The 27,551-nt window shown below is 36.1% G+C and overlaps 2 protein-coding genes across 5 annotated transcripts in view; one reads left to right on the forward strand and one right to left on the reverse strand.

Annotated features, from left to right (window-relative positions):
* Positions 1-16,048, forward strand: part of ZRSR2 (zinc finger CCCH-type, RNA binding motif and serine/arginine rich 2) — a 48,425-nt gene extending 32,377 nt beyond the window's left edge. The window contains exons 13-14 of one of the 2 annotated variants that reach the window (XR_010022359.1): positions 1,235-1,381; positions 16,000-16,048. The gene's annotated coding sequence lies outside the window, so the exon portion shown is untranslated. Of the gene's footprint in view, positions 1-1,234; positions 1,473-15,999 lie in introns of those variants that run through there. The other variant, XR_010022358.1, reaches the window with a different exon arrangement.
* Positions 80-26,611, reverse strand: AP1S2 (adaptor related protein complex 1 subunit sigma 2). 3 transcript variants are annotated; one of them, XR_010022360.1, is made up of 8 exons: positions 26,437-26,611; positions 24,137-24,315; positions 17,951-18,059; positions 17,246-17,383; positions 13,298-13,392; positions 11,703-11,834; positions 1,774-1,935; positions 80-1,357 (listed from the first exon to the last, which is right to left on the reverse strand). XR_010022360.1 is itself a non-coding variant. In XM_063083100.1 (5 exons), the coding sequence occupies exons 2-5, from the start codon at positions 24,313-24,315 to the stop codon at positions 1,310-1,312; spliced, it is 474 nt and encodes a 157-aa protein (XP_062939170.1). In that variant the 5' UTR covers positions 26,437-26,611; the 3' UTR covers positions 80-1,309. The 3 variants fall into 3 exon arrangements, 1 of the variants encoding a protein (XP_062939170.1); XR_010022361.1 differs by lacking the exons at positions 1,774-1,935; positions 11,703-11,834; XM_063083100.1 differs by lacking the exons at positions 1,774-1,935; positions 11,703-11,834; positions 13,298-13,392.
* Between the last annotated feature and the right edge of the window lie 940 nt (positions 26,612-27,551).

The raw sequence follows: 27,551 nt of genomic DNA on the forward strand, positions 1-27,551 counted from the left end.
AAAAAAATGAAAAATTCTTCTTTCATCAGCTCTCCATAGTTTGACAAACTTTTGGAAAGAGAGATAAAAACACACTACAGTGTTTGTACGTTGAACGTTTATTATAACTAATTGGCGATGTGATAAGACAGTGCTCACGTAGCCTCAACATTGGTCACAATCACAACAAAGCTTAATCCAGCCCAGCATATACAAGTGAAAATGTAAAACATGAACACATATTTAGATACGTATAAGTACGTATAAAAGTGATGCTGAACAATTCTATAGCTTTAAAAAATATAGGGCCAACTAATGCCATTTTCTCTCACTTAACTCACTTTTTTATATGAAAGGTGTCTTTTTAAAATTTATATAAGACTTCTGATAACTAGGCAATGCCATGGAAGGAAAGGAAGCTGTTGTAAAGTTTGCAGCACTTCTAAGAAGAGGGAAGCAAAATAAATTTGGCTTTAACAAGCACCCAGAAGGAATGTTAGTGCTTTAACAGTGACTTTACACGCCACACTCTGTGAAGAGAGTAACACATTTTCTGTAAGATACTATTATGAAGAATTCCTGGTAAAATAACATACCCACTTTATTTGGGGGCACCAAAAGGAAACCAACTAAATGATTATGACCACAAAAAATTCATCTCAGGAATCAAATGTGCCTTGGCCTTAAAAATTATTTGCTCACCATTATGAAACAATGTTTGTCATCCCAGGTTTGAATGCCTAAGAAATAAATTTTAGTGTAAAACAGCATTATTCCAATTTAGTTATTTATTCCCTTTGCTTTAAGATATGTAGTTTCCAGTACAGATCTTTGGTAAAAATTTGTTAAGTTTTAACAGAGTTAAATTTTCACTCGATATGTGACATGTCAATTCCCTTTATTATATATACTGAAATGCTGCACTAGTGCTTGGTTTCATAAAACCAGGTTTCACATTATAATTTAAGTCTCCTTTGTCAAATACAGTAATAAATGTATATTGCCTGATTATTTGATTTTACATCTATATAGATGTCATTTTCATATATGCACATAATCAGATTAAAAGAAACTGACCTATAAACTTTAAAATCTCCAGAAAAAGTATCTTTCTGCATCATTCTAATTCATATTTAAGTCCCTTAATTTATCATTTGATTAACCCAAAGTTCCCTTTTTAAAAAAAATTGTGTAGGCCTGTGTTAAGCAGCTTAGCAAAACAGTAATACTGACAAGACATTTCTTACACCATTAGCTAACATGGACATGAAGGCAGTGACCATCTACAGTGTGTGAAATGCCACAAGAAGTCATCAACAAGGGAGGAGAGTTATGTCAGTCCAATTTCTTCAAGAACACTACGTGGGGTTTCAGCTTCCTGTGGAGGGAAAATGTGACTCTGGTAAGCAGATCCAGGGAGTCCGGAGAATATGAAAAATTGATACGGAAGGACATGCTTGTTTTAAGAATAAAGAAAGCAATTCAGTGTCATAGGAACATTCTACTAGTGACAGCCAGTGGTTATTTAGGGCTTGGGGTCCAAAACATTGGAGATCACAGAAGATATTTTCAGGTATTTCATTAAATACCTACTGATTACCTACCAATGGTGCTGACACCATTACTATAAAACCAAAAGCAGTCAAGTTCAATGTAAACACACTGGCAATTTATGAAATCATAGATACTCAATTATATGCATGAAAGCTACCTTAGTGTTAAAATTGAAAACCACCTCCAAATAAAAAGTAGGAACCCCCCCCCCGCTCCCCCTGAGTTCCCACAATTCTTCACCTAATTTTGTTTTCCATGTTCTTTTTTGTCACATATATACGGAAATGTCTTCCTCCTCGAGGTTTTACTTAGCTGTGTCCGTAGCAGCAAGGCTTCATAAACAGCCAACTTCCCCCAGGGCAACCAATGGCATCAGTGGAGGCCACATACAGAAAGAATGCTCTGGGACAATAGGCATTTTTCTCATAAGTAACAACCAATACTCATTTTTAAATGTCAAAGGAAGACAAAACAAAGCAGGCATATCTAGAAAAAAATTATTTCCAGATTTTCCAAAGTAGCTAATTTTGCACATCACAAAATAATAAAGGACCAAACAGGTCAACTTCAGGTATTACTAGCAATGAATTTGTAATTAAAAGGCAACACTATATTTTAATGGAGAAAAACAATGTAAATTTTTGGTATCCAATAATAAACTTACTTTTGCATCCTAATCGTGGTACAGCACAAAATAAGAAGAAAAATTACATTAAACCATAAATCCTTAGAACGTTAGATGTAATTGTATATAAAGCACTTCATGGTATAATCTTAAGGAAATTACTTAAATGCTATGGACATTTCCTATTTGGAAAACAAGAACAATGGTACTTACCTTCATATGTTGAGATTGAGTTAAGGCTCAGTGCCTGATTTATAGAAATTGCTCATTTAAATGTTAGCCGATACGATTACACAACTGAAATCTAAATGAAGGTACTTAGCATTTAGTACTAAATTGAAATACTATAAATCAACTCTATATAAAGTTCATATCACCTTTTAGTATGTTTGTGTAATAATGAAAAATGAGTAAAATTCAGTTTTAGTGAATAAAGGTATTTTTTTAAAAAGGCAGTCTAATCTACTAAATATTCTTGCCCCTCAAAAATTGAACCTCAATTTAATCAGGTTACTCATCTAAATACAGATGGTGGATAAAAGGACAAGTTAAGCACATAACAAGAATACAATCAACCAAATAGAGAATGTAGGAAATTCTACAGCATAAATGGCCTGGTTTTTTGAAAAAAACGGCAAGGGGGAAATTTTTTTTTCACAAGACTTGTTAAAGATAAAAGAGACTTAAGAGATACATCAACCAGATCCAATGTGAGCCTTGTTTGGAATCTGATTTCTAACAAACCAAACGTAAAAAGGCATTTTTTCAATCAGGAAAAACTGCCAGGCACAAGATATTAGAAATTAATTACTGTTAGAAATTAATTATCTGTTAGGGATACATAGTGAACTATTAAAGATGAAATGAAAGGATGTCTGGGGCTTGCTCTAAAATACTGAGGCAAAATTGGAGGCGGGGGGGTGAGGAAACAATATGATTAAGTCAATGGTTGTTGAAGCTCAGTGATGTACATGAGGGTTCTTTATCCTCTATATTTGTGTCTCGAACTTTTCATGATAAAGTTTTTAAAGAAAGTCTAATAGAAAATGAGGCAACACTCCCAAGAGTGATAAGCCAATCTCTTTCATTTATAATGTTTAACCCTAAACATTAAATATACTGAGAATAATATCTGAATCACATAAATATTAAAACAAATTTTGTCATTTCAATTTAACGTTAAATAATTTTTTAAAACTTCATACAACCTTTAATGTATTATAAAGGATGCCTACATTGAATTCTATACAGTTTACATTCTCAGCTTATCCAGGCATGGAAAAATGTCCCTTAACTACTCCCTGGATCTGGTCAGATTTCCTGTATGTGCTCACTGCCTGCAATCTTATATAGCATTTCCTGAAGAGAATCATGTTGCTTACTGAATATGCATTATTAAAATATATATTCTTTCTAAAAGGCCTAGTTGCAAAGAATCATTTACACATTTTATCCCTTTGAGACATGTACAAGTAGTTTTTTACAAACTGTGTTTAAAATATAAAATGTAATTTTTACATGTTCACCCTGAAATTGTAGCTCAAAATTACCCAGAAAAACTACTAACTAAAGTAGTCAAATTCATAGAAACAGAAAGTAGAGGGGTGGTTACCAGGGGCTGGGGGGAGGGGTAAATGGGGAGTTGGTGATTAATGGGTATAGAGTTTCAGTTGTGCAAGATGAAAAAGTTCTGGAGATCTGTTGCACAACAATGTGACTGTACTTAACAATACTGATCTGCACACTTAAAAATGGTTAAGATGGTGCTATGTTATGTTTTTTTAACCACAATTAAGAAAAAATCTACCTGAAAAAATGAAAATATAAAATGTTATTTTATCAAAAGGGATGGAGAAGAAAAAAGTCATTCACATGAGACAAAGTACATGCAATACTTTTATTTTCGTCATGCACGGAAAGCTATTTCAGAATCTAGTTTAAAGCAAGCAGCTGTATACAGATAACAAAAGAGGCAACATTTTGTTACAGCTCAGCACACAGCATTCAAAGCAAACAGGCATGAGACAATGCATATTTATATAGCATTAAAACCAGATGAATAACGTATTGCAGGGCAGGGGGAGGGATGGAGAAAAATAATGGAAATGAAAGACCGATGTATCCCAATGCTTTAAATGAATAATGCTACATTTCTCATTTGATAGCATATCTAGGTGCCTCAAATGCAGTGCATTACAGCAAGAATGGTAAGAATGGAAATAACTGATTTGTATACACACCTAATACTAAGTTTCACCAAAACACATAGGTGAGAGGGAGGAGGGAGGGAGGCTTCGTTAATGGGCCACAATAATCAACCACATTGTATGTTGACAAAATAAAATTAAATTAAAAAACGGGCCGAGCCCGTGGCGCACTTGGTAGAGTGCTGCGCTGGGAGCGCGGCGACGCTCCCGCCGCGGGTTCGGATCCTATATGGGACTGACCAGTGCACTCACTGGCTGAGTGCCGGTCACGAAAAAACGACAAAAAAAAAAAAAAAAAAAAAAAAAAAAAAAAAAACACATTGGCATAGGTCTTCTTTCAGTGGTAAACCAGTTCAAGCATCTTCTGAAGTTACTGTTCAATGGCAGCTTACTTAACTCAGGCTTTAAACTGTCTTATTAAATATAAACAATTACTTATTTGGTACGTTTCTTCTTATAATAAAATATGCTCCATGTTTTATTAAAAGCACATACAATAGTGATCAATATTAAAGGTTTTAATATTCAGAAATATAAATCCATAGTTAACAAAGCACTAAGTATTTAAATGAAGACTTAATATACTAGAAAACCATAACTAGTAAAATGTAAGTATTAAGATATTGAAACCGAATGTTAGAATTTTTGAACTATATAAATAAACTCAGTATTAATACTTTGAAAGGGTTACTATTGAGCAACAGATATTGAAAAGAGACTTTTCCGACATAGCTTTTAGATAGTTTTTAAAGGGATTGTTCAATATTACTATATAGCACAAATGTGATTCAATAAATGTGGCACTACAAAATTTCTTAAAAACTGAATATTTTAACCTTAAATATTATATAACAGTATAAATTTTACTTTCTTGATTTATTCCCACATACACTTTTATGTGATACTTTAGAACACATTAGTTCGTATAGACTGTAAGATAATCAATCACACTAAATACAATTTCTTTTTTTTTTCCCTAATATTTGAAGACCAAACCACACAACATTATGTTATGGCACTGCTTATTTTCACCTAGCACTTTAGCTATATATATTTTCTTTAGTAAACATTTTAATGATTGCCAGGTTTTTCTCTTACAAGATTAATCATAGATGGTTCATTAATGATAACATGGATGCGATTAAGATGAAATATCACTCAAAACATTCACAGGCCATATTCTGTCAAGATGAAATTAAATCAGTTGTGGACAGGAATAAGCTATATTAAGATCACATGTATAGAATGAAAACTTAAACAGAAAAGAGTTAGGAACAGGAAAAAAATACAATCATAAAGGTACTGGTTCTGAAATGTTCTATTATAAGAGATAATCAGTCACCAAGCTGAGGACACTTTCTTTCATATGTATATCAGCTCTCTATTTCCTCTGTGAAATTCTGCATACTCGATGAGTAGTCATTTAGTACACAGGGACATTAAAATATTCATGACGTGGCTACAAAAGAAATGCATATATTCTTACATATAGTATACAAACTGACACAGACAATTAGATTTCCAGAACATTTAGTTCACAGTAAAGAAAGGTTACTGAAAACTTAAGTTATTGTTTGCTTTTATTCTTTTTAATTTATGGCTGAAGATTTAACTTCTAAACTATGTCCAGGATTTCAGATTCATAACTTTACTGTTTATAATGGTAAACAAAATGATGACCTATGTCCTACAAAAATCCTAAAACACTGTATTTACAAGTACTCTGAAAAGATTTTCAGTGTAACTCATCTGGTCAATACTGAGTTAACTGAAAATTCAGTTAGAATACTCCCTTCCATGAGTGTTTAAATTCATCAGGATTTTATTACACAAAGTAGATAGAGATCCTAAAGGATAACCTTTCCCAAGAAAGAGTGGAAAAGTAGTCACTCGTCTGATATTTTAAGTAGCGAGGTTTTTAACTATTCACTTAGCTACAAAAACAAAAATCCAAAGAATGAATTTGAGACTAAGGATATTACTTTTTTTAAAAAAAACCTCAAGATAGATTTTTTAAAACTACCCAAACAGACTTGTGAAATGTGTATGCCCACAAATTTATCTGACAAGATGTTTCTCACATCAACAAGGAAAACAAGGCAACTTGAGGTGAAGTTTTAAACTGACTCGAATGTTTCCAGATGGATTTCTATGGCTCCAGGAATTCCCTGAAAGTAGAGGAATTCCCTGAAATCATGTATAAATTTTCCCGGGAAGAGGTCCCATCACCCTTTAGACTCTCAGAGGGATTATACCCCCACCAAAAAGGCTCGAGACTCCAAAAAGTTTAAAACCACTTATCTCAGTGTTTTTTAAGTATCCTCATTTTGATATTTACTCAAAGTTGGAACTTTGAAACGTTAGGCTACAAAATCATGTAAACTGTTCCCCCCAAAATATGTAACAGACCCCTAAACTTATACAACCATTAAATACAAAAGTATCTGAGAAGAAAAGCTAGTTAAATTTTAATCCTCAGATAACTTCTAAACATTCTTAAGAGATAGCTGCCCTTTTACTTCCCACTTGAAACAGATTATAGTAGAAGGAAACAGCAAGTTAAAATAATATTAATAATAAATTCAATCCCCAAATGTTTCATTGTCTTATGGAGGCTCTCATTTTCATAGGGAAATTCTACTTCTGTATCAATGGCACTAGCGATCCAGTGTTTAATAAATGCTTTTTTGTCAATGAATCTCTGAACCTATTTCAATAGTCTGTGTAAAAAATAAATTATAAGCCTCAATGGTGGTTCATTTTCAGAGCAAAATTCCCTATGAAAATCTCAGTTTAATGAAATAACCGTTACTATCCCTTGGGATTTAATGTAATCAGACTTTTCAGGTAATGCTAAAATATAAATAATAAACTTGACAAAATTATAATTTCAAACTGAATTCATATACCCTACTACACTTTGATGCATGTCAGTATTCCAGCAAGTCTCCTAGTATGTTTTCTTACACTCAATGAAACTCTCGCTGTGATGCATACTCTTTGTTTTCTGGAGAGAACAAGAAAAGCTCAAGTCTGTCAAATACCTTTCACCTAAATTACACCAGTTATTTCAGCCTTTATATTATAGTTTTTAATCTTTTTGTTTTAGATCACACCATGTTAAAACCAACCATGAAGAGCTTATGCTCATTAAAAGAAAAAAGAAAGGTGATTTCCCAAATACGGCTGAGTATGCAGCCATTCCTCCCCAGAAAAGACTTACTAAGAATGAAAACAAACAATTCTACATGAACAGTTTTCAAATGCGACCACCCCAGCTATATCCACCACTTGTTATCTGGCAGACCTTTTACTACCTTTAGGAAAGGAAAAGGTTGATGATGAGCCACATTATTCTTTTACAGCCAATGATCCATATTACTGTACTTAAACAAGAAATTAGCACCCATCAATTGTGAAGAATACTTTTTGTAGACAGAAACCCCTCTTCGCTGGAAAAACATTCTTCAAGAAGAAAAGAAACCCTAAGATATATTCTTTCACCACTTCTAAGCTGTTATAACATGTTTTAAATACGTTCCCGGTTAAGAATGCTAGGGTCTGAAAAAGTTCTGCTATAAATAAATTCCTTAAGGACCACTTACCATTTAAGGTTGATTTTTAGCTAAATGCCAGGGATATGCCCATAATTAACCAAGATATGTTTTGTCTCATATGCAAACAAAATATTGTACTGGATTCAATATTAACTCCAGTACTCTGAGCCCTCATACTACTAGTACATCTTGTGAGTCACAGAATTATGGAGAGGCTGGCTGGTTAGCTCACTGAGAACACTGAGGTCAAAGGTTAGGTTCCCCATACCCGCCAGCTGCTAAAACAAAAACAAAAACAAAAGAATTAGGGAGGGTGAGAATAAAGTCTACCATAGCATACAAGGGACCCTGTGCAGAACCAAGACTACCGTCTTCCTCTTCCCCTGGGCGCCTTTTGGAAATAGTTCATATATACTACCCAGCAAACTACGAGTTTCTTAATACACTAAAACATCAGTGATTTAAATCAAGTGGGAAAAAAGGCCAGAGTAAGAAAAAAAATTTTTAATACAATTGCATTACACAAATATAAGCCACAAGTTGCCCTTAGTACAGATTCTTACTTTTTTAATAAAGACTACAAATGTATTATTTTCAACCTGAAATGGGCCTTCAATCCTGGGCAATCCTTTTGCTCATCACTAATTTGCTCCCCACCAAGTCTACTGCCAATGCTCCACACTGTCCTCAATTTATCTACCCTTGTATTTCCCCCAGTCCTCAACGGTTCTCCTTCATATGTCATTTCTCATGACGAGAAATGACAAGAAAATGACAACTTTCTCTATTTTGCTCATCTTACTAACGAAGGAAAAAAAAATCTACAGCTTTACCCCGTTACTGCCTCATAACAGAGGAGAAAGACTCTTACCCAAGACCAGTGCTTTTGATTCCATTCCCATTCCCTCTCCCAGTATGTTTTTTCCTTTATTCTATTCCTGCTGGTCATTCATCACTCTCACCATTGGCTCCTTCTTTTTAGTATATACATGCATTTTCAATTTTCCTATGCACTGAGACTAATTTTGTTCTCAATCCCCTACAAAAAGGGCCAGATGTAGTGGGAAGTGTAGGATGACAATTAAACACACAGGAGGGAGAAATCAAGGTATACCTGTTCTCAAAACCACCTACCTTCCTAAGAAAAGACAAACCCCATTACCATAAAATTTCCTAGATATTCACTATACTAGACTAAGTAAAACCAACTGGAAAGCTACAAGGAACCCTGGTAAGCTAGCAATTAAATGCAGGCTTAAGTCTTGATGAGATGAGAAGTGCCTAAGTAAACTAATGGTATTGGATATCCAAGACTTAAGCTCTATTGTCCTGATTCTTTTTCTAGTACATAGTGTGCTGAAAAAGAAAATAATTTATATTTAATGAAAAGTAAATATAAATAAATGTAATTTCAAGTTATTGCTCTACTCCAGTTTTTCTTGTAAAAGGGCTTCTTCACTAATTCTCTGCACTATAAAGTAGTACCCTCAGTCCTTCATGCTCTAGAACACAATGGTCCTTTTTATTGCCCCTAACTGAATTCTGTGGCAAAGTATGCAAAATCCTTACTCTTAACTCTGGAACCCTATTCCTTGTGTTAAAGACCGAAAGGGCCGGAGAGTATCCAATCTCACATTAAGATTTATTTTGAGCAATAAATAAAAAAAGATTAGAATTGAAAGCACTTTAGCACTTTATAAGGCACCTTTTAGATGATGGTTCCTGGTGTTAGTCTTATTTCATGAGCATTTGTGAAGCACTAAGAAAGTCAAATGATTTTTTTCTTTATGCTAAGTTAGCAATGTGTGTCAAGAGCTATATGGTTGCTCTAGATGGTTAGTGTCTAAAATGGCCAAGAGCAGACAAGTGCTTCACTTTATGTGCCAAAACTTTATTTTAGTAAATTCTACTCTAGTTTTACTATCTGTAGCAACACAATGTATACTTTCATTCACACAGCAGCACTTTTCCATTTAAAAAAAATTTATAATATTAAATACAATGCTTATTCTACACTTCTAATATAAAGGGAGAAGGAACTTCAAACATTTTCAGAGGTATACCTTTAGTATCTTTCCATATCATTACGTCGAAAATGATTTCATTCTTACAGCTATGTGACAGTTTCACGTATGGTTGTACGATAATTTTTTAATCTATTTCCCATTGATGGTGAGTTCCAATGGCTTAATATTATACTGAACATGGTGCATCTGTATATTTCTGTTGGATAAAATTCCTTGAAATGTAACTGATGGGTCAAAAGGTGTACACATTTAATTGTTAATAGATTTCACTAAGCTAATCCTCCAGAACGAAATATAAGTTTAAGTGCTCACAAGCAGCAACAAGAGTCTCTCTCATTTTTGCCAATCCAAGAAGAAACAAACAAAAAAGGTCTAGTTGATATTTTAATTCTATTTCCTTAATAAAAGAACCACTTGTGTTTTTTTCATCTGTAAATTACTTATCCATGTCTTCTGCAGTCTTTTTCTATTGTGGTGTTGACCTACTTCTACTACATTTGTCTTATAAATAATGAGGGGGGTAACTTTACTGCATCTTATAATAAAGCCTGCTCTAAAACCTGCTAGTTATAAAATACTAAGGACAAATTACTTTCTCTGGCAGTTAGTTGTAATTTTAAACTAAAAAGCAGATTAGCTTAGCAAATATAACTTTAGATTATAAAGAAATATTTTAAGCATATTCTAGGGTAACTTTTATTTGCCTTGAAATACTCTAAATTTAATCAGTGTTTTCCAAACACAAAAGATTTCTTGGAATCACATAATTTCAAACCCTCAAGTTCTAAATATCTTTACTAAGGAAATTCTTTAAGGCTAATAGGGGACAAAACCAAAAACAGTCTATATGTGAAGCAAAAGAAAAGTCTATATGTAAATTCTGGTCATTTAAACTATTTCTCCTTTAAGAAATTATCAAATCCCTAAAGTGGATGGGGAAATTGACAGAAAATTCAAAAAGTGTTCTGACTGCCTGCAGGGTATACTCAATTGGTTTCCAAATAGAAACTCAATTACCTTAATAAAAGTTAACAGATTTGGTTGTTGTTGAGGAAATTAAATTATATAGTGACATCCCACAAGCTTTCCCGTGGGTTAGGTTCTAAAGCCAACCATAGATTATCTCCCCAGTCAATGATAATCAAGTAAAGGTAATTTTGGTGAATCACAGGGGTGATTTTTATAGCCATTTATGTCTTCTTAAGCATATTTGTCCTTTCACAATTTTTAGGCTTTTTCCTCTCCTCCTTTTACATTTTTGATTCATTTTCAGCCAGTTATCTATACTGTGGATTACATATAATATTGAATAGATGTAGCAGTCTATAAATGTAAATGCAATCTTTATTCCATGGTGTTAAATTAAACCGGGATTTCTCAACCTGGGCACAACTGACACTTGAGGCTGGATCATTCCTCGTTCTAGAGGGACTGTCTTCTGCACTGTAGGATATTTAGCAGCAGCACTGGTCTTCACCTACTAAATGCCAGTAGCACTGCTTACCCAGTTGTGACAACCAAAAATATTTCCAGATATTGCCCAATGTGCCCTGGGGGAGGGAGCACAATCGCAACACCCCCACCCCATGTGAGCCACCGAGTTAATCTAATTGGCCCTGGTTGTGTGTAATATTATATTCTGGTGTGCTTGCCTGTTTACTATTTTTTCTATAATGGGTACTTTTATTTTAAAAAGGCAACAGACCAAACAAAAGAAAATACAATGTCAGTAGGGGAAAAAAAGAACTCAAACCTGAAATTTTTCAGGAAGTATTTTTTAATGAAATAAATTGCCACCAAAACCTTGGAATATGCTCTTTGCAGGTCCCTGTGCAGGTCCCAATCCTAGGTCTGATGAAATCAATTTAGTAGGTCTAGATCAGCACTTCAAAAACAAAAAATAGAATAAAATACAAAATATGAGATTGCAAAACAAGAAATGAGAGTACATATTACTCAATAACTTTATTCAGTTTCTCTTTATGTAGTACTGTGGGTTCTAGTCAAAAACTTTTGAAGATCAAAATTATAGTTACTGAATATTTTAAGCTAGTCCAACTTTTCATCATTATAGCCCACAGTAGCAAGAGCTGGCTCAAAAGGAGTTAGAAATGAAACAGCAAGGGGGAAAAATCCTCAAAATTCTAAAAGGCAGACAAAAAAAAAAAGCTCAAAAACACAAATATACAGCAAAATGATTACATCCTGAAAAACAGTGAAAACTGGCCAAACTGTTTCTTATTAAACATCAAGTGAAAGGTAATATTTGTTCTGCTTCCTGCATTTTCTCTATTTGCCCTACTGTATTTTCCATTTCAAGTTTACCTATAAAAAATTTAAATATGCTCGCATAAAAGACCATAGCATTATTAACTTTTAACCCAATTTAAAAGAAAGAGGTTTAGGCTTTAATGTTTTAACAAACACTGGTAATTACAAAGGAATTATAGCAGTTTGTCTTATTAAAGCAAATCCTGAAGATTTATATCAAAATGCTTTTTGCTATTAAATGACATTATTATGTATATTTGAAAGCATTTCTTTTAAAACAATTTAAGATATTCTTGAGTTTGACTAGCATGTCCAAATATTCTTAATTAGTAATATTTGACTTTCAAAAAAACCCATCCCTGTACTACCCAGCTGCCAAAAAGTAAAAATAAAAATAATTAACCCAAAACTCCTTATTAAAAGACATAATAATATTAAATACTTCAAGAAGTACTTACTTAAAATTTTAAGTTATGACAGCTTCATTTTTTTTAAAGAAATCACTTTTTCTCCTAAGATTCTTACCTTTCCATTTTATGCAGTCCCAGAGACTTATTAATTATTAATTTCACAAAGATATAGCACAGTACTAAGATATATCATGCAGCCCCAGCACTAAAATAAATCCATTTTAGCAGCACTAAATCTCCATAGAGCACCACTTTCTAGACAAGGCAGATAAACAACTGCAAATCCAGTAAATCTATTCATAAAGTGATCATCTTGAAGTAGAAACAAATTCATGAGTGTAATGCTTGCGTTTGGTACCTCACTTATTTTTCATTGCACAGATTACTTTTAGTGAGAAACAGTACCAAAAGCAAACAAAGCTCAAAAGAAAAAAACCACCGCAAATTTCAAAATGATGCTGTTAGTATAAAAAAGAAAGGCTGACACATCTCAAAGCACTGATGAATACCATCATGCACCTACCACTAAGGGTTAAAGCCCAATGTCTGGTATTTAAATATTTGATCTTCACGGATCAAGCAAGGACTTGAAATCATCTCACGTGCAACAGTCTTTGCATAGCACCCATTTTATCCATGCCACAAAAAATGTAAATTTAGTAGTTACCAATAAATAAGTTGGGGGTCAAAGGGACTAAAGCCTTAGACTGCTCTTTATCATAAGATATCCTCAGACAAACCTCCCCATTCTTCATTCTGGCTCTATAAAATTAAGGAGCAAAGAAAAACTGGTAAGTGCCTGACTGTACATGATAAATGTCATGCTATTATATCCTTTGTCATTACATATGTTAGTGTTTATAAAATAAATTCAACTGCATCACCCCCACCATTCTACCCCCCAAAACTCTAGCTTCAAATAGGTGATGGGGAAAAATATTCCAAGTATTCCAAAAAAAATATCAATTTAAAAATCTAAGCATTTGTACTTTAATAATTTAAGAATCAACTTTAGTACCAGTGGCATGTTAAAAAGACATATTTTAAATTCCAACAGTCAAATATTAAAAATTGGATAATGGGCCAATTTCTGGGCTTTATCCTCAAATCTAATTATGTATTCATACAACTAAATACTAAAAGGCATAAACATAGAGTTCAGTCTAGAAATGTCAAAAATGATCTCATTCACCAAGTAATCGAGTAAAACAAAAAAGACACCTTTATTATTTAATCACAATGTCTGTTGATATTTTAGCAATTATAATGAAGGATTCTAAACTATGTGATATTTATACAAATTGTGTAAAAGGGAAATTTTGAGAAATTTTTCTGAAGAAAATAAACATTCTTAAGGATAGAAATGTATATTTCACAAATTAAAAAAGAATTAAAATCCTAATCTTTTTGTGGTTTACATATACCATTAAGCCAGATAAAAGTTCATTATAAGTTCAAAGTCATCTTTGGTGCTTAGAAATAATCAATCCAAGTAAAAGATCTGACACTAAATAGAAAAATCACGATACATGAAAAATTATATTAAAATCAACCAATTAGAATTTTTACTACAAATTTAAGGCAGAATTTAGATAAGTATCTTTACAGCTATATTTACAATTTTGGAAGCAAAATTATTTCATGACATTGACTAAGTGAATACTATAACCCAAACTATAAGACCAAAAAACTATGACAGGTCCAGGCATTTTGATCAATCCAACAAGAAGAAAAATATTATTTATATCTACATTCCCAATTAAAAATGCCAACTACTAATAATTTAGACAATGAAAAGTCCCAGCCTAAGAAGTCAAAAATGGGATTAGCCTTAGGAAATCTACTCCATTCTATATAGAAAAACCTTTGGGAGAATTATGAATTTCTTTACTATGTGACTGAGAAACATACAAGTTGGTATCTAAAACAGAACGTTAAAATACACATACCAAGACAATACACAAATGGGGGGACAGAGCAGAGTAGTTACAATTCACACAGCCCCAACCAGTCTAGCAGATATGGGTTTGGAATCCTGGTTTAGCCAGTTGCTAAACAGGTGGCTTCAGGCCAGTCACTGCAGTCTCACTGAGCCTCCACCTTCTCCTTTCTCCTTTGTGGAGTGCTTTTGCTCATCTTATTCCACCTTCTATTTTATAAACATAATATTCAAATACTCTCTCTCCCAGACATGGAAACCTGTATCATGTCTCAACATATAAATGAATCTACTTTAGGAAATGAGCATCTTGTCATCCCTGCATTTCTTCTGTGTTATGGTGATGTAGTGAACAGGATAACCCAAAGCCTTACTGCCCCATACAGACTTGAGGTTGGCCTCCCACAGCCTTATGCTGCAATGTATTCTAACTCACTCCAAATTCAGAACGGCCCACCAGCTTCTGCTTCCTCAACACCTCAATGACTAAGAAAAACGGTTCACCCAGACTACTAAATAGAAAATGTCTTAATGTACTACTCAGTTTGATTTGTGTACAAAACAATGTCAAAGTAGTCACAGATGAGACATAGGGCCAAAGCCCTCTTCTGAAAACAAGAAACTGTAATAACAGTAGTCAATTTTTTTTTAAACAAGGGTGAGAAGGGGTAAGAAAAATTGTACATGGGACCATAGTCATCCTATGCTTCTGTCCCTATTCCTACTTTCCCCACTTAAAGACATAAAAATAGCACTTCAAAAAGAGAGACAATATTAACTATTAAAATACTCCCATAGGGATACATGGATATACATACACACAAATAAATATGGACATGTAATAATGTTTTTATCCCCTAGTATATTAAATACTCAATACATGGTATAAGACAAATTTAGCATGGCTGTCATATAAAGTCTATAGCAATTTCCCAGTAGCATTTAAAAATTAATCCAGGCACAGGGAGATATCAGTCCCCTAAACACTACTCTCCAGGAAAAACATTAAAATATAGTTCCATAGTAATAAAATATAAAAATGATCAAAGGAAGAGACAAATATGAAAAATTCCCAATTCCTAATCCTGGTTTTGACCGAATTTTTTTAAAAGTCTGATTAGCAACAGCAAAATAAGGAGGTGTTAACTTTAAAACCAATTTTACAAGTTGAGCATGAGCTTGCAGTCAGCATACCTGATGTTTGAAAAAAATCTCCACAATTACATGTTTGTCATCAATTAATAAACTGCCATAGCAAACTGTACACAAAAGGCAAAGGGTCTATGCTCATTTCAGTAGTGAACAGCAGATGGCATCAGGGCTGCCAATAAAATACCTCACTTTTGCAGGCACTTTAACCATTCTTTGATAACTACAAGATCATTAAGTGCAAAATGCATTGTCTCACATGTAATACATGTTTATTCCAGATGATGTCATCTCAACTTTGAGCAATCCCCACAGCTGACTCAATCGATGACTGATGCAGGGGGATTCCCAAGTAGCTCCCCCCTCCCCAGAGAGGCCAAGAAGTTATCATACAGAAAGTAAGTTATTCTTCTTCCCTTAATTTCACTCTCTTAAAACTTGACATTTCTGTTATAAAAGAAATACTAAAAAAATGGATTTAAAGTCTCCTTTAATAATGAAAAAAGACAAGAACTGATTAACAAATATGTAATGAACAAGAAGGGGCTAAAATAAACTGGAAATACAAAACCATACTTCTGGAAAATGAACCAATGGGCCAAAATATTCAAGACCTTTTATATACATGCACACACATATTTAACAACTACCTTAGTGAAAACACACTGCGGTTTTTTTTTAATATTTACTAATGCCTTCTCATGCTGTAAACTTTCTATATGATAAAAGCACAATTAGCTCTAAAGCAATTCAATTTGATATGTGAATTAAGATATCATTAAGTTTTTAGAAAAATGAACCTTATCTATGAAATTTAAACTTTGGAAATAGAAGGTACATTAGCATCAAATATACAATTAACCCAGGATGACTATAGTAATTACAAAGGGAAGGAGGTTATGGTTCTGAGGACAGGGAGGTAAGACAAGAATATAGTAGTCTGACAGAACATGGTTTGTTATTTAAGAAGAGCAAAGAGAGAAATACAAATACGTTTTAGTTAGTTTTGCTAACACAAGACTAGAGGGTTACACAAAAAGTGTAATTAGAAAACACTAACATTTGCTTGGCTACATTTGCACTTAATGGATATGAGGTGAAAATATGAACCAATTTGGAATGAGAATGCCATAATCTCACAGTCAACTCCTGATTATCCACAGTAATGAAAAAGGGGGTTATTTTAAGCAATTCAAAACAAAGATGGAGAGTTCTCAACTTACTATTACTTTTGGCCAATCTTTTCCCTTCTTAAATTAGTCAGTCCTCTAAAGGTTTAGACTCCACTGTCTTAGGCTCCAAAAATGGGCCATCAAGAAGAGGCCTGACCGACAGACCATGTCCAAAGTGAACCATTCATCCATAGATAACTGAGTTGACGTGACTGACACATATTCCAATCAATAAACTGCACATGGACACTACATGCCAAGCATGCTTCGGAGTAATTTCTGAAACTGTAAGAATGATGACTGAGACTTCCCTAGAAAGAGCAAAACATGCTAGCACCTAGTCGAGAAAACTTACCTCCTGCAGTAGATCAGCCTGCTCAATTGCTTTAAGGACATTTTTCTTAGATGTTTCCTGAACTTCCCCTCCCAAAAGAAACTCATCTAAAATAAAATACGCCTTCTCAAAATTAAAGATGATATCAAGTTCACACACCTGAAAAGCAAAAAAAAAAAATACCGTTAAAACTTAAGGAAGCAAAAGATGCTTATTCGCTATCAGGTAGTAAATAAAATCTGACCAGAGTGATCAATCTTAATTCTTTCTTAAAATGGCAATCATGCTAGCTAAGCATCACTAGTTTTTAGTAAGCTTAATTTTCAAATCTCAAGTACTTGAAAACACAATGCCTACAAGCTGAATAAGACCTGGCTCTGTACACTCCCAACGTGGGCAACATAATAATTTTCTACTCGTAAAAACTGAACTTATTTCCTGGGTAATGTGATTAGAACTGCTATCTGAATCTAAATTCTATATAAGCACTTCCAGAATATTAATGTTTACAGTCAGACTCCCTTCTATTTCACTATTATAAAACTCATTCTTACCAGCATAATTAAATGAATATGTCTGAAGGGCCAGCAATTCTGGAAGTTAACTGACTAGGCCCACTCACAAGAAACAGAGTCATTCCTGCTCTCTCCAAATAATAAACTTGTTAGAGAAAAGATTTAAAAAAATACTATGACATTCAATTTTCTAAAATAAAATACTACTCACACTGCCAAAATACTTGTCAAGTAATTCCACGTAACGATGAATTATTTCCAGGGTAATTAGCTCATTGTCCTGATCTTCAATAGCACAGCAAAAATACAGACTAGCATATCTGTAACAAAATACAAATGTGGAAAAAAATGTTACCCTATAATCATGTTCTCTAAATACATTTTCATACACTATTGTGAAAGACCCCATGCTTATACAGTTTATTTCTTCTTTTACAACAGTACAGGTTATTTTTCTCCTAGACTTCTAAAGTAATAAATGCATAAGAGAAAGTTTGAAAAGCACAGGCAAGCAAAAAGAAAAAAAACAATCGCTCAATCATGCCACCTAGAAAGAGTAACTGATTTTGCTCTCCTTCCATTCAAACTCCTTTCTATGAATATTTTAAAACATACTGACCCAGGTTTTTCTTAAGTTTACTTGATTAAAATGAAATATACTGAGTGATTAATTCATACTACAAAAAAACACGGAAGAAAATAAACCCTTCAACTGAAGGACTTATTGAAAATACTGTCAATGCGAGGTCAATGTTTTAAAACATTTCGTTGAAGTACTGTATAATATACACACAAAGAAGACTTCAAGTCATAAAAGCTCAATGAGTTTTCAAAGTAAAACCCATCTATGTACCAGCAGCCAGATCAAGAAACAGAACAGTACTGAACCCAACCCTCTTCCATCCTCTCCCAGTCACAATCTCCCACCCCTAAGGGTAACTACTATCTTGACTTCTAATAGCACAGAATTGTTTCTAAAAGGAGGTTTCTAAAAATTGTGGAATAAACCCTAAGAAAAGAACAGCTCCAAATTATTACAGAAGTTAGAGAAAAAGATCAGAAAGTTCCTATCACTTAAGGAAAACTGAGACCTGCCCTCAAATTTTCCAAGTTCTAAAAAAAGGGAAATAAAAAAAGAAAAAGATTTTTTCCAAGTTCTACTCTGTTGAACTGAAGTGTAGGTTATTTGCCACAGAAGAAGGAATAAGGTTGGGAAACTCATATTCTCCTCCAAATTGGGATTCTAGCACACTGGACTAGGTTATACTTGACCCAAGGAAGCCAACTTTATTAATGTACAACCTTGAGGCATAGAAGTCCTTTTAAGGAGGATTAAAAGAGCATTTTTAAATGGTTTAAGTATATTTAAGTGCTTTTGAAAAAAAAGAAAATAAAAACCTAAGACATTCTAAACAAGTCTCAGTTGAGATTGTAATTTTCACTGAGGAGCACTTAATGATTTTCAGAAAAACACAATGGGCAATTACTGCTCATAGCGTCAATATAAAATAATACACAGAAAACACACACACACCCTCAGTTTGGAGATTCAATGAATTCCTGTTCCTCGGTATAAAAATAACTATTATTCACACACACTGTTAATTTCAATATGATCAAAAATATTTCATTTTATCTAATCCTTTCAACAGCAGCACTATCAACCTTGATTACAGATAAACACACAGGAAAGCCCAAGAGTACAGGGCCTACAAGTGGTAGTACTGGTACAAGAAACCTGATCTTCTGACTTTAACTCCAGGCCTTTCTCCACTTCAACAAACCAACTCCCCTGTCATATATACCATGACTTTTTGCACGTCCATTCAACCGACTTCTATTCAGTAAGTTATTTAAAGTGGTGGGTCTCCTGCAGTCTTCTAGAGTAGACATTTGAATGTGTTCATTTATCATCGTGAAAGGAATAAATCATGGCAGACCTAACAGAGCATCCCCTCCAACTTTAACAAAGAGCTTCCTCTCTTTCCCATCTCAACATCTTATTTCTATCTATTTAAAAGACAATGGGATATTCCAACTCTCCATCCTCCGTAACCCATGATCATTAAATAGAATTTTGAATTTGGGGAAATTGATACAAACGATACATAAGATTCCCTGTATTAAGAAAACTAAATATTAAATGGACTGGCATAAAAATGGTAGATTAAAAAGCAGATATGACAAGCTCCTATGAACAGAATGCTATATAATTCCATTACATGGAGTTTACTAATAGTCAGGTTCAAGCAAATTCCTTTTACTCTTATTTTCAAGATTTCCTCAATGCTACTGTTAAACAATCTAACGCTTGTACCATCCTCATTCCTTATCCACGGTATTGCTTCTTTACTTACAAATATAAACAGCACTTAAACACTAGTCAAAGGTCCTAAATTATAGGAATCATTCAGAAAAATTAATTTAAAAATCATCAGGACTGATGTGTCTAAGCACCAACCAGTAATATTAAAAAACAAACAAAAAAACATCTCAATACTACCCAACTGTTTACTTTCACTCAGAATGGAAAAAGAGCCATCAAATTAATGAATTCTTCCTTGCAGGTGTGAACAGATAGCTATGAGGATGATCAGAACGCACCTCTTTCCAGAAAACTTAGGGAAGGAAGGAACACAAGCATAATAACAGGCACCATTCGCTGAGTCCTCACTCTAAGTGAGGCACTGTTAGCTAAGGCTTTTGCATATTTTACCATCTTAATCCTCACAACAACCCTACCAGACACACCATCATTACTTGCACTTACAGGAGACCTAGGCTTGAATAACCTGCCTAGGAACAGCAATTTGCCTCCAGAGCCTAAGTTTTATATTAAAAACTATAGCCAGCCACTGTATTCAAGTAATCCTGTACCTGGCAAAAATGAAAATATGTTCAAAGCAATACTGTAAGAGCTTTGAAGAGGGAAAGAAATAAAAAGTGTCATACTGATTCGGTAAAAGATTACCAAGAGAACCTGAATTGTACCCTATTTTGAGGACCAAATGGTTTTTAAAAATTCAATAATGAGCTCAGTTTGCTCTTTTAGTAAGTTTAAATCTGAAGTAAAATTAATAATAGACTAGTAAGAAAGGTATGTTTGGTTATTTTTAGCACAGTGGATTAAGGCTTACTCTAATTACTGGCACTCAGAGAACATCTGAAAGCGCCTATTCTTATATTCAAAACACATGACTTCTCCGCAGTCAGCTAAATATCAGCTGACAGTGGGTGAATATAGCTAAACTGTTTTCAATATCCCCCGGATGTTATTGAAAATGCTTTCATTAGTAGAGATAATCAATAAGTACTCTTTGACAAATTCTTAAGCTAACAACTTGGAGGTGTAAATATTTTAAAATTAATTTTAAAAGGACTTTAATCCAGTGCCTCTTCCATAAAATGCTGCACAAAATACGAATCAAAAAAGCATACAATAGTCTGTCTTCAAGGGATCTTCAAGAGCAGTTAGAGATGAGGAAACAAAGGCAAAGTGATATGTTCAAAGTCACAAAGGGAACAGCAAGTCCCAAGATTTTCAGTCTGTCTTTTCAGCTATATTATCCTTATCCCCCTACCTCTCCCTCCCCAAAAAGGGAAACTTGTATGCCAGATACTCAGGATGAAGAAAGTGGATGAGACAATTTAACGAAGACATAAAAATCACAGACTGAACAACAAAGTGCTATTTAGAATTTCTTAGGAGCTAAGCAGCAATTCCTCTGCTTAAAAGGTCTTCTCTTCCAGCTGGAACAGGGAAAACAGATCACCCGTTTACATCAACAAAAAATATGTCCTTAAGTACAGTAGATGAGGTTTTTGGCATAAAATGAGGGGTGGGGGGAGCGCATAGAAAAACAGATTATAAATCCACCTTTTGTACATGAATGATATCTCAATAAAGCTGTTATTTTTTAAAGTCCACCTTTTATTTAAAGGGGTCTGATGTACATATCAGAGTCAGATTAGATTACCCTTTACAGTTTTCAAAAGAAAAAGTGGTGGCCCAGCATCAGGCTGAGTGCAGTGTTTTCCTTTCTTCCCTTAATAAACAGCCCATTCAAGGGACTGATTCCCTTGCTGGTATTTTCCTCCTCCACACGGTGCACTCCTTCTCCTACCTAGAAATAAGCTTAAGCCTCTCAGACCTTTTTTTTTTTTTTTTTTTTAACCCTGTCCCCCACTCCTATGTCTATGGGTGGTCACCACCTCTTCTGTCCCTCACAGCAAAGCTCCCCAGAATAGTCTACATGTGGTGTTTAAATTTCTCCACCTCTTCACGCTTCACTCCATTACACTGAGAGTTCTGTCTCTACTAGTCCACTGAAAATGTTCTGGCACGGGGCATTTTATGAGATGCTCACTGTAAATAGATTCTTTCTTCACTTTCATTGAACTCTATGTGACATCTGGCACTGGTGATCTTATTCTTGAAATTCTCTCTACTTCCCTGACTTTACTGACCCAATAGTACTCCATGGTTCTCATTCCACTCTGAAGGTCCTTTGTCTGCCACTTAAACGCTGGTGATCTAACACTTTATGTCTAATTTTCCTCAGATTTCCATGCCTGTGCCCACCATATGCTATCCAGGCATCTCTTAATGGAACTCACATAGGCATCCCAAAGTCAACTTACCCAAAAATGATCTGAGTTCTCTGGCTCACCATTCACCCCATCAGCCAAACCAGAAATGTGGAGATCACCTGACTCCTCCCTTTCCTTTGCTGTCCTCCCCGCTTCTAGGAGCGACCAAGTCTTATCAAACTTACCTGGGTACTAGCTCTCCTTTCCAGTGCCTTGGTTCAGGACCTCATTATCATGTAGTCTCCCACTGATCCTGCAGGTCCCAGACCCCCATCCATTGTCCTATTTCAATCTTTTAAGAAATGCAAATCTGATCTTTTTTCACCTGTGTTTTAAACCTTTGCTTTCCATGCTTAAGCTGTGGGTAACCAGCATATGACCTTGGACAAGTCACTTCTCCCAAATTCTCATTTTTTGTAAAATTGAAGTTTGATCAACAACAGTAGTTTTCAAACTGAGGAACTGTCTCCTGTGCAGAAAGGGCAGAGGTCAAGTGAGCAGGGGTACAGAATCCCCATTCCTGATTTCACAAGAGCAGCTCCAATTCTACTTGTTTTATTTAAGGTTCTCCCCCTAGGGCAAAACACTTAAAAAAAAAAAAAAAATCACTTGACTAGATTATTCTATCTCCCAGATCTCAAATGCTATGATTTTTCTATGATCTTTTTCAACAAGTACAAAACCGAACACTGGATACAAAATCACCCAAAGATGACTAAATTCATCCTACAATAAAGAGGAGTCTACAGTATTTAAGAAGCTCTCTATGTCCTATAATCTCCATTTCTTCCTCTATAATTTTCCCCATAAAAATCCCCTTCCATACTTGGGATGCTACAAAGGGAAACCGAGGAGAAAACCAGACTTCTCTTCCACCCTCATGCGTCCCATACTGTTAGTTCCCTGCATATTCTCCATGCAAGATAATTTTTCATATGCAGAAATGCTCTTATCTTAAATTCAGTAAATTATTCAAAAGGGAACAGAAATGGAGAAGAAACAAAGTAAATGTCCCTCAAAACATATCCTGTAAAAGAAGTAACTGTATTTATTTAAGCCTGCTTAGAACAATCTTGAGAAATTCATTTTAAGCTATTCAAACTTTCAGATATTAATATTAATAAAATAAAGATGTATAGTGGTTTTTAAAAATCTCAGTGTTAAAAGCCAATCTATGAGTCATCTTGCAATCTCAAATTTAAAAAAATCCATCATTGGCAAAATTATCTATCTATCATATCTAATCTACCTCCACCACAGCAACAAGTGTACTTCAAATTAATAAACATTACTAATAGATCCTTAAATACACAAAGTTTTAAAACATGTATATGACTGAAATGTCTATGTATTCAAGGTGTTTATAAATGAGTAAGATTCTAAAAGTCAGATAAAAGGAATGTCAAATATCGGTCATTACTTTCTAAATTTGCAAGGAGAAGGGACTAGACTGTATTTACGCTTGTCTAAATTCAGAGAATTACTCCCACAATTTAAAATACTGACCCTATTTTCCCCTGCAGTGAAATGAATTCACTGAATTTTTCTAAAAGGATGATTAAGCATGAATAATCATTTATGCCTTTAATTTATATAATTAGGTCTCTGCTTTTATCATTTTTGTCTGGTAATCAATCAAAACAGCAGTTATTTTAAAAATAAAAGCTTTACCTTAAACCTATTTCATCTAAATATTTATTACTCATTACTTATAAATGTCACTGCTCAGAAGTCTGCAATCTCCACATTATAAGTGACCTAACATCTGATTCTGCTATTTCACCTTTCTGATAAATAAAAATTATACCTTTTGTAAACAATCTTCAGATCTCGCCACTCAAGGAAGCTGCACATTTTAGGTTTCCGTGCTAAAACGGTTTGAACAAGTTCTCTTGTGATCTTTTTCTTCTCTTTGTCTGATAGTGGGACATACCATTTCTGCAGTCGAAGCTTTCCTTGACGACTAAAAAGCAACATAAACTGCATCTGTTAAGATAAATAAAATCAAGAGTACATGCAATACTGTTAATCAATAAAGTTAAGATTACCTGTCTTACAGAGCTTTGGGAGAGAGTGGACATTTAACTGACAAATGATTAGCAGCCATCAATATTTCTATGCTAGTTAAAATAGCAAGACATTCTTTTAGAAAGATCTTCCTACTAGACGCAAACCTTCCAACCCACCCTGACATTTGCAGGGGAGTGTGTGAAAATAAAGAAAAACAGGTAATAAGTTGGAGTGAAATTTTTGAAGAAAAAGAGAGGTAATTCGCAATTTGAGAAACTATTTTTCACCTGTACTATACATTCCACACTCTCCATATACATCAAAAGAGACATCAACTGGTTTACATTTGAAAGAAACAGGAGACCTATTTTTCACCCTGAGGCCATTCCAGTTCTAGGCTGAGTTACTTGCAGACATACTGCTTATCACTTAGAATGATCTCTCCATTTTATGCTAGCATATTTTAAGCAAAATAGAATGATCTAAAATATTAACCAAAAAGAGGTCTCATAAATACACGTTTTTCTCAAGAAAAGCCTGATTTTTAAGTATCTATTTTTATCTCACTTTAAAAAATTCCAACATAAATATGCACACAACTAAGAACTAAGTTAATGTAATATTATGAAAGAGAATACAAACCTTAGAAAGGCCAAAATAAGTTACGCATATTTAGAGAGACATACGAAATACTTCATTTAAAACAATACGAAATAGGATCTACAGATGGACTGGATGCTGAATTCTAACGTATTTTATACTTAAACTAATGTGTATATATTTATTTGGAATCTGCAAATCTGTTGATTTGTCTGCACATTTAAATTTTAAGGCAAGCTTCTTGTAATTCAACTGGTCATCTCAACTGCAAACATAAGTATTGTTTCTAAAGGTAATTTAAAGGTAAAATTCAGCTAGGTTTTCTTTTAACCACTATAAGTTCCTTTAACAGTGTTACTGCAAGTAAGATTCAAGCCTGATTCTTAATATTCACACCATCTTCAATTTGAACATGGGGAAGGGGTAATTTACACAACCAATGTGGAATAAAACGGGCCCTAAATGTCGATAAGAAACTATTGTCGCTTTCTGTAATAACCCAAAAAGGCATTATCAACAAGATATCTGGAAATTTATGACGTGGCAATTTAACTTTATTAAAGTTAAAACCGGCTCACTACCTCACTTAAAATGCTTCAGTGGCACAAAATATACGGACATTACTCGGCGATAATCAAAGCGTCTCCCACATAAGTCCTGAAGATAGCGGAATTCGAAGTGGACAGCAAGTGAAGCATCAACCCGACAACATTACTGCAAACCCGTTACCAGAACTTGGAAAAGAATGGACCCCGTATTTCTGGATCTTGGGGACCAGAAGGAGCGGGGATTTGCTAGCGAAGAGTATAGGCTCCAGGCTGTCCGTAGCAAGGTCCTGTATCCGCCCTACCACTTTGTAGGGCGAAAAAACCAATGTATTCTCCTTAAAGCAAATTATGTGCTAACATGGGACGAAACCCGGTTTCAAGGCACAAGTATTCCTTCCCTCTTGTTAAAAACGAATGCTCTGATTTTGCCGCAAATCACAGGGCACCACAATTCCTCGAGATTGGTGTTAAAAACAATGGGCTCAGCCGCGGAGCGGGCTCGGGGCCAGCGTTCCTCGGATCCAGCCGTCTCCGATGCCTCCCCGCCTCCCGGGGCCACACTCCATCACTGACCATGCCCGGGCGAGGTGACAGGCGGGGAGCGGAGCAGACAATGGCATCCGCCGCCGCGCAGGGGGCGCCAAGAGTCCTCGGCCGCCGCTGCCCCCGGCCCCTCCCGAAAACGCCCCGCAAAACTTAAGGCGATTCCCGAACCACAGGTGCCGCGGGGCCGCCGCGGAGTCTGGGACCGGCCCCCGCATCCCGGGGCGCGGCGCGGGGTGGTGCACGGGGTGCGGACGCGGACAGAAGTGAGTTGCGGGGCGCGGCAGCGGCGGGCCGGGCGGGAGCGGGGTGGGGTCGTCGGGGCGCGCGCGGAGCGGCGGGGGGCGCGCCCAACCCTTCCTCTCCTCCCCATCCCCGGCACCCCCGCTCGCCTCCCGGGACTCACGGCGGCCGACGGCCGCGAGTGCGGCAGGTCTCGGGCGGCGACGGCAGCGGCGGCGGCTGAGGGGAAGCCCCCGTCGCCGTGCTGGGGAAGAGAAGCCGTCTTGCTGTGGGGATGGGACCCGGTTGTCGGAGGGCAGGCTTAGTCGGCGAGGGGAGGGCGAGCCGGCAGACCCCGCCCCGGGGGCTGGACGAGGGAGGAGCCGGGGCTGCGGCGAGCGGAGGGGCGGGCTGAGCGACGCGCGGGAAGCACCTCAGCCTTCGCCAACCGCACTGGAGGCGGCTCAGGTGACAGAACAGTCAAAGGAAGCCGATTGGCGGTGTGTCCACCAAGGGGGTGGTGCGAACCGGAAGCCGGGGCCACGTGACCCGGAAGCTGCTTCTGCCCAGACCGGCGCGCCTGCGCACTCATGCCTGTGCCTCCGGGACGCGGGCGGGCGGCTTCCCAGGGTCTTGAGTGACTGCAGGACTGGGTTTCGCGGCACGCTTAGCCAGCCCCGGGGTGCGGGGCAGGGCAAGTCCGGCCCTCGAAGAACCAAGTTCGAACTCCGATGACTCTCTGTGTCCCAAAAGGGTGGGACGGGGAGGTGGGACGGCCGGTGATGATGGCAGGAGAAGAGAGGGAGTATTGCAACTCTGGGAAAAACAAGTCAGCTCTTTTTGTGAGGCTGGTGCACGCGTTCACAGGGCCTTTTGCTAGCGTTTTGCCTGAACGTTGTCCGGAATCCGGCCCCTCCTATCACACTGCTACAGCCCTACCTAGTCCAGACACCTTTCGCCCGAGATTCGCCAAGAGTCTCTTCGCTGGGCTTGCCTCGCCCATCCTCAGTGGTGCGGACTGGAAGAGTTACCGTGCGCTGTCGGCTGAAAAGCCCAGACAGCACCTCATCTTCGAGATCCCGCCTCTTTCACACGGGGTGGTCCCCACCAGCCGCCTAGGTTCCAGTTTAGCCTTGCCGACGACTTGTTCCTCCCGGCATGTCCTTCCTCTCAAATGTCACATCTCCTATGAAGCCTCATCCTAAAACCTTGTAAGAATGAGTACCTCTTTCACCCACATGTCCATTAGTCTTTATTTACCACATCTTGGACTTTATTCATTTTGCATCCCAACCTAGT

Source organism: Cynocephalus volans, chromosome X (assembly GCF_027409185.1).
Source record: "Cynocephalus volans isolate mCynVol1 chromosome X, mCynVol1.pri, whole genome shotgun sequence".
NCBI classification, from domain to species: domain Eukaryota; kingdom Metazoa; phylum Chordata; class Mammalia; order Dermoptera; family Cynocephalidae; genus Cynocephalus; species Cynocephalus volans.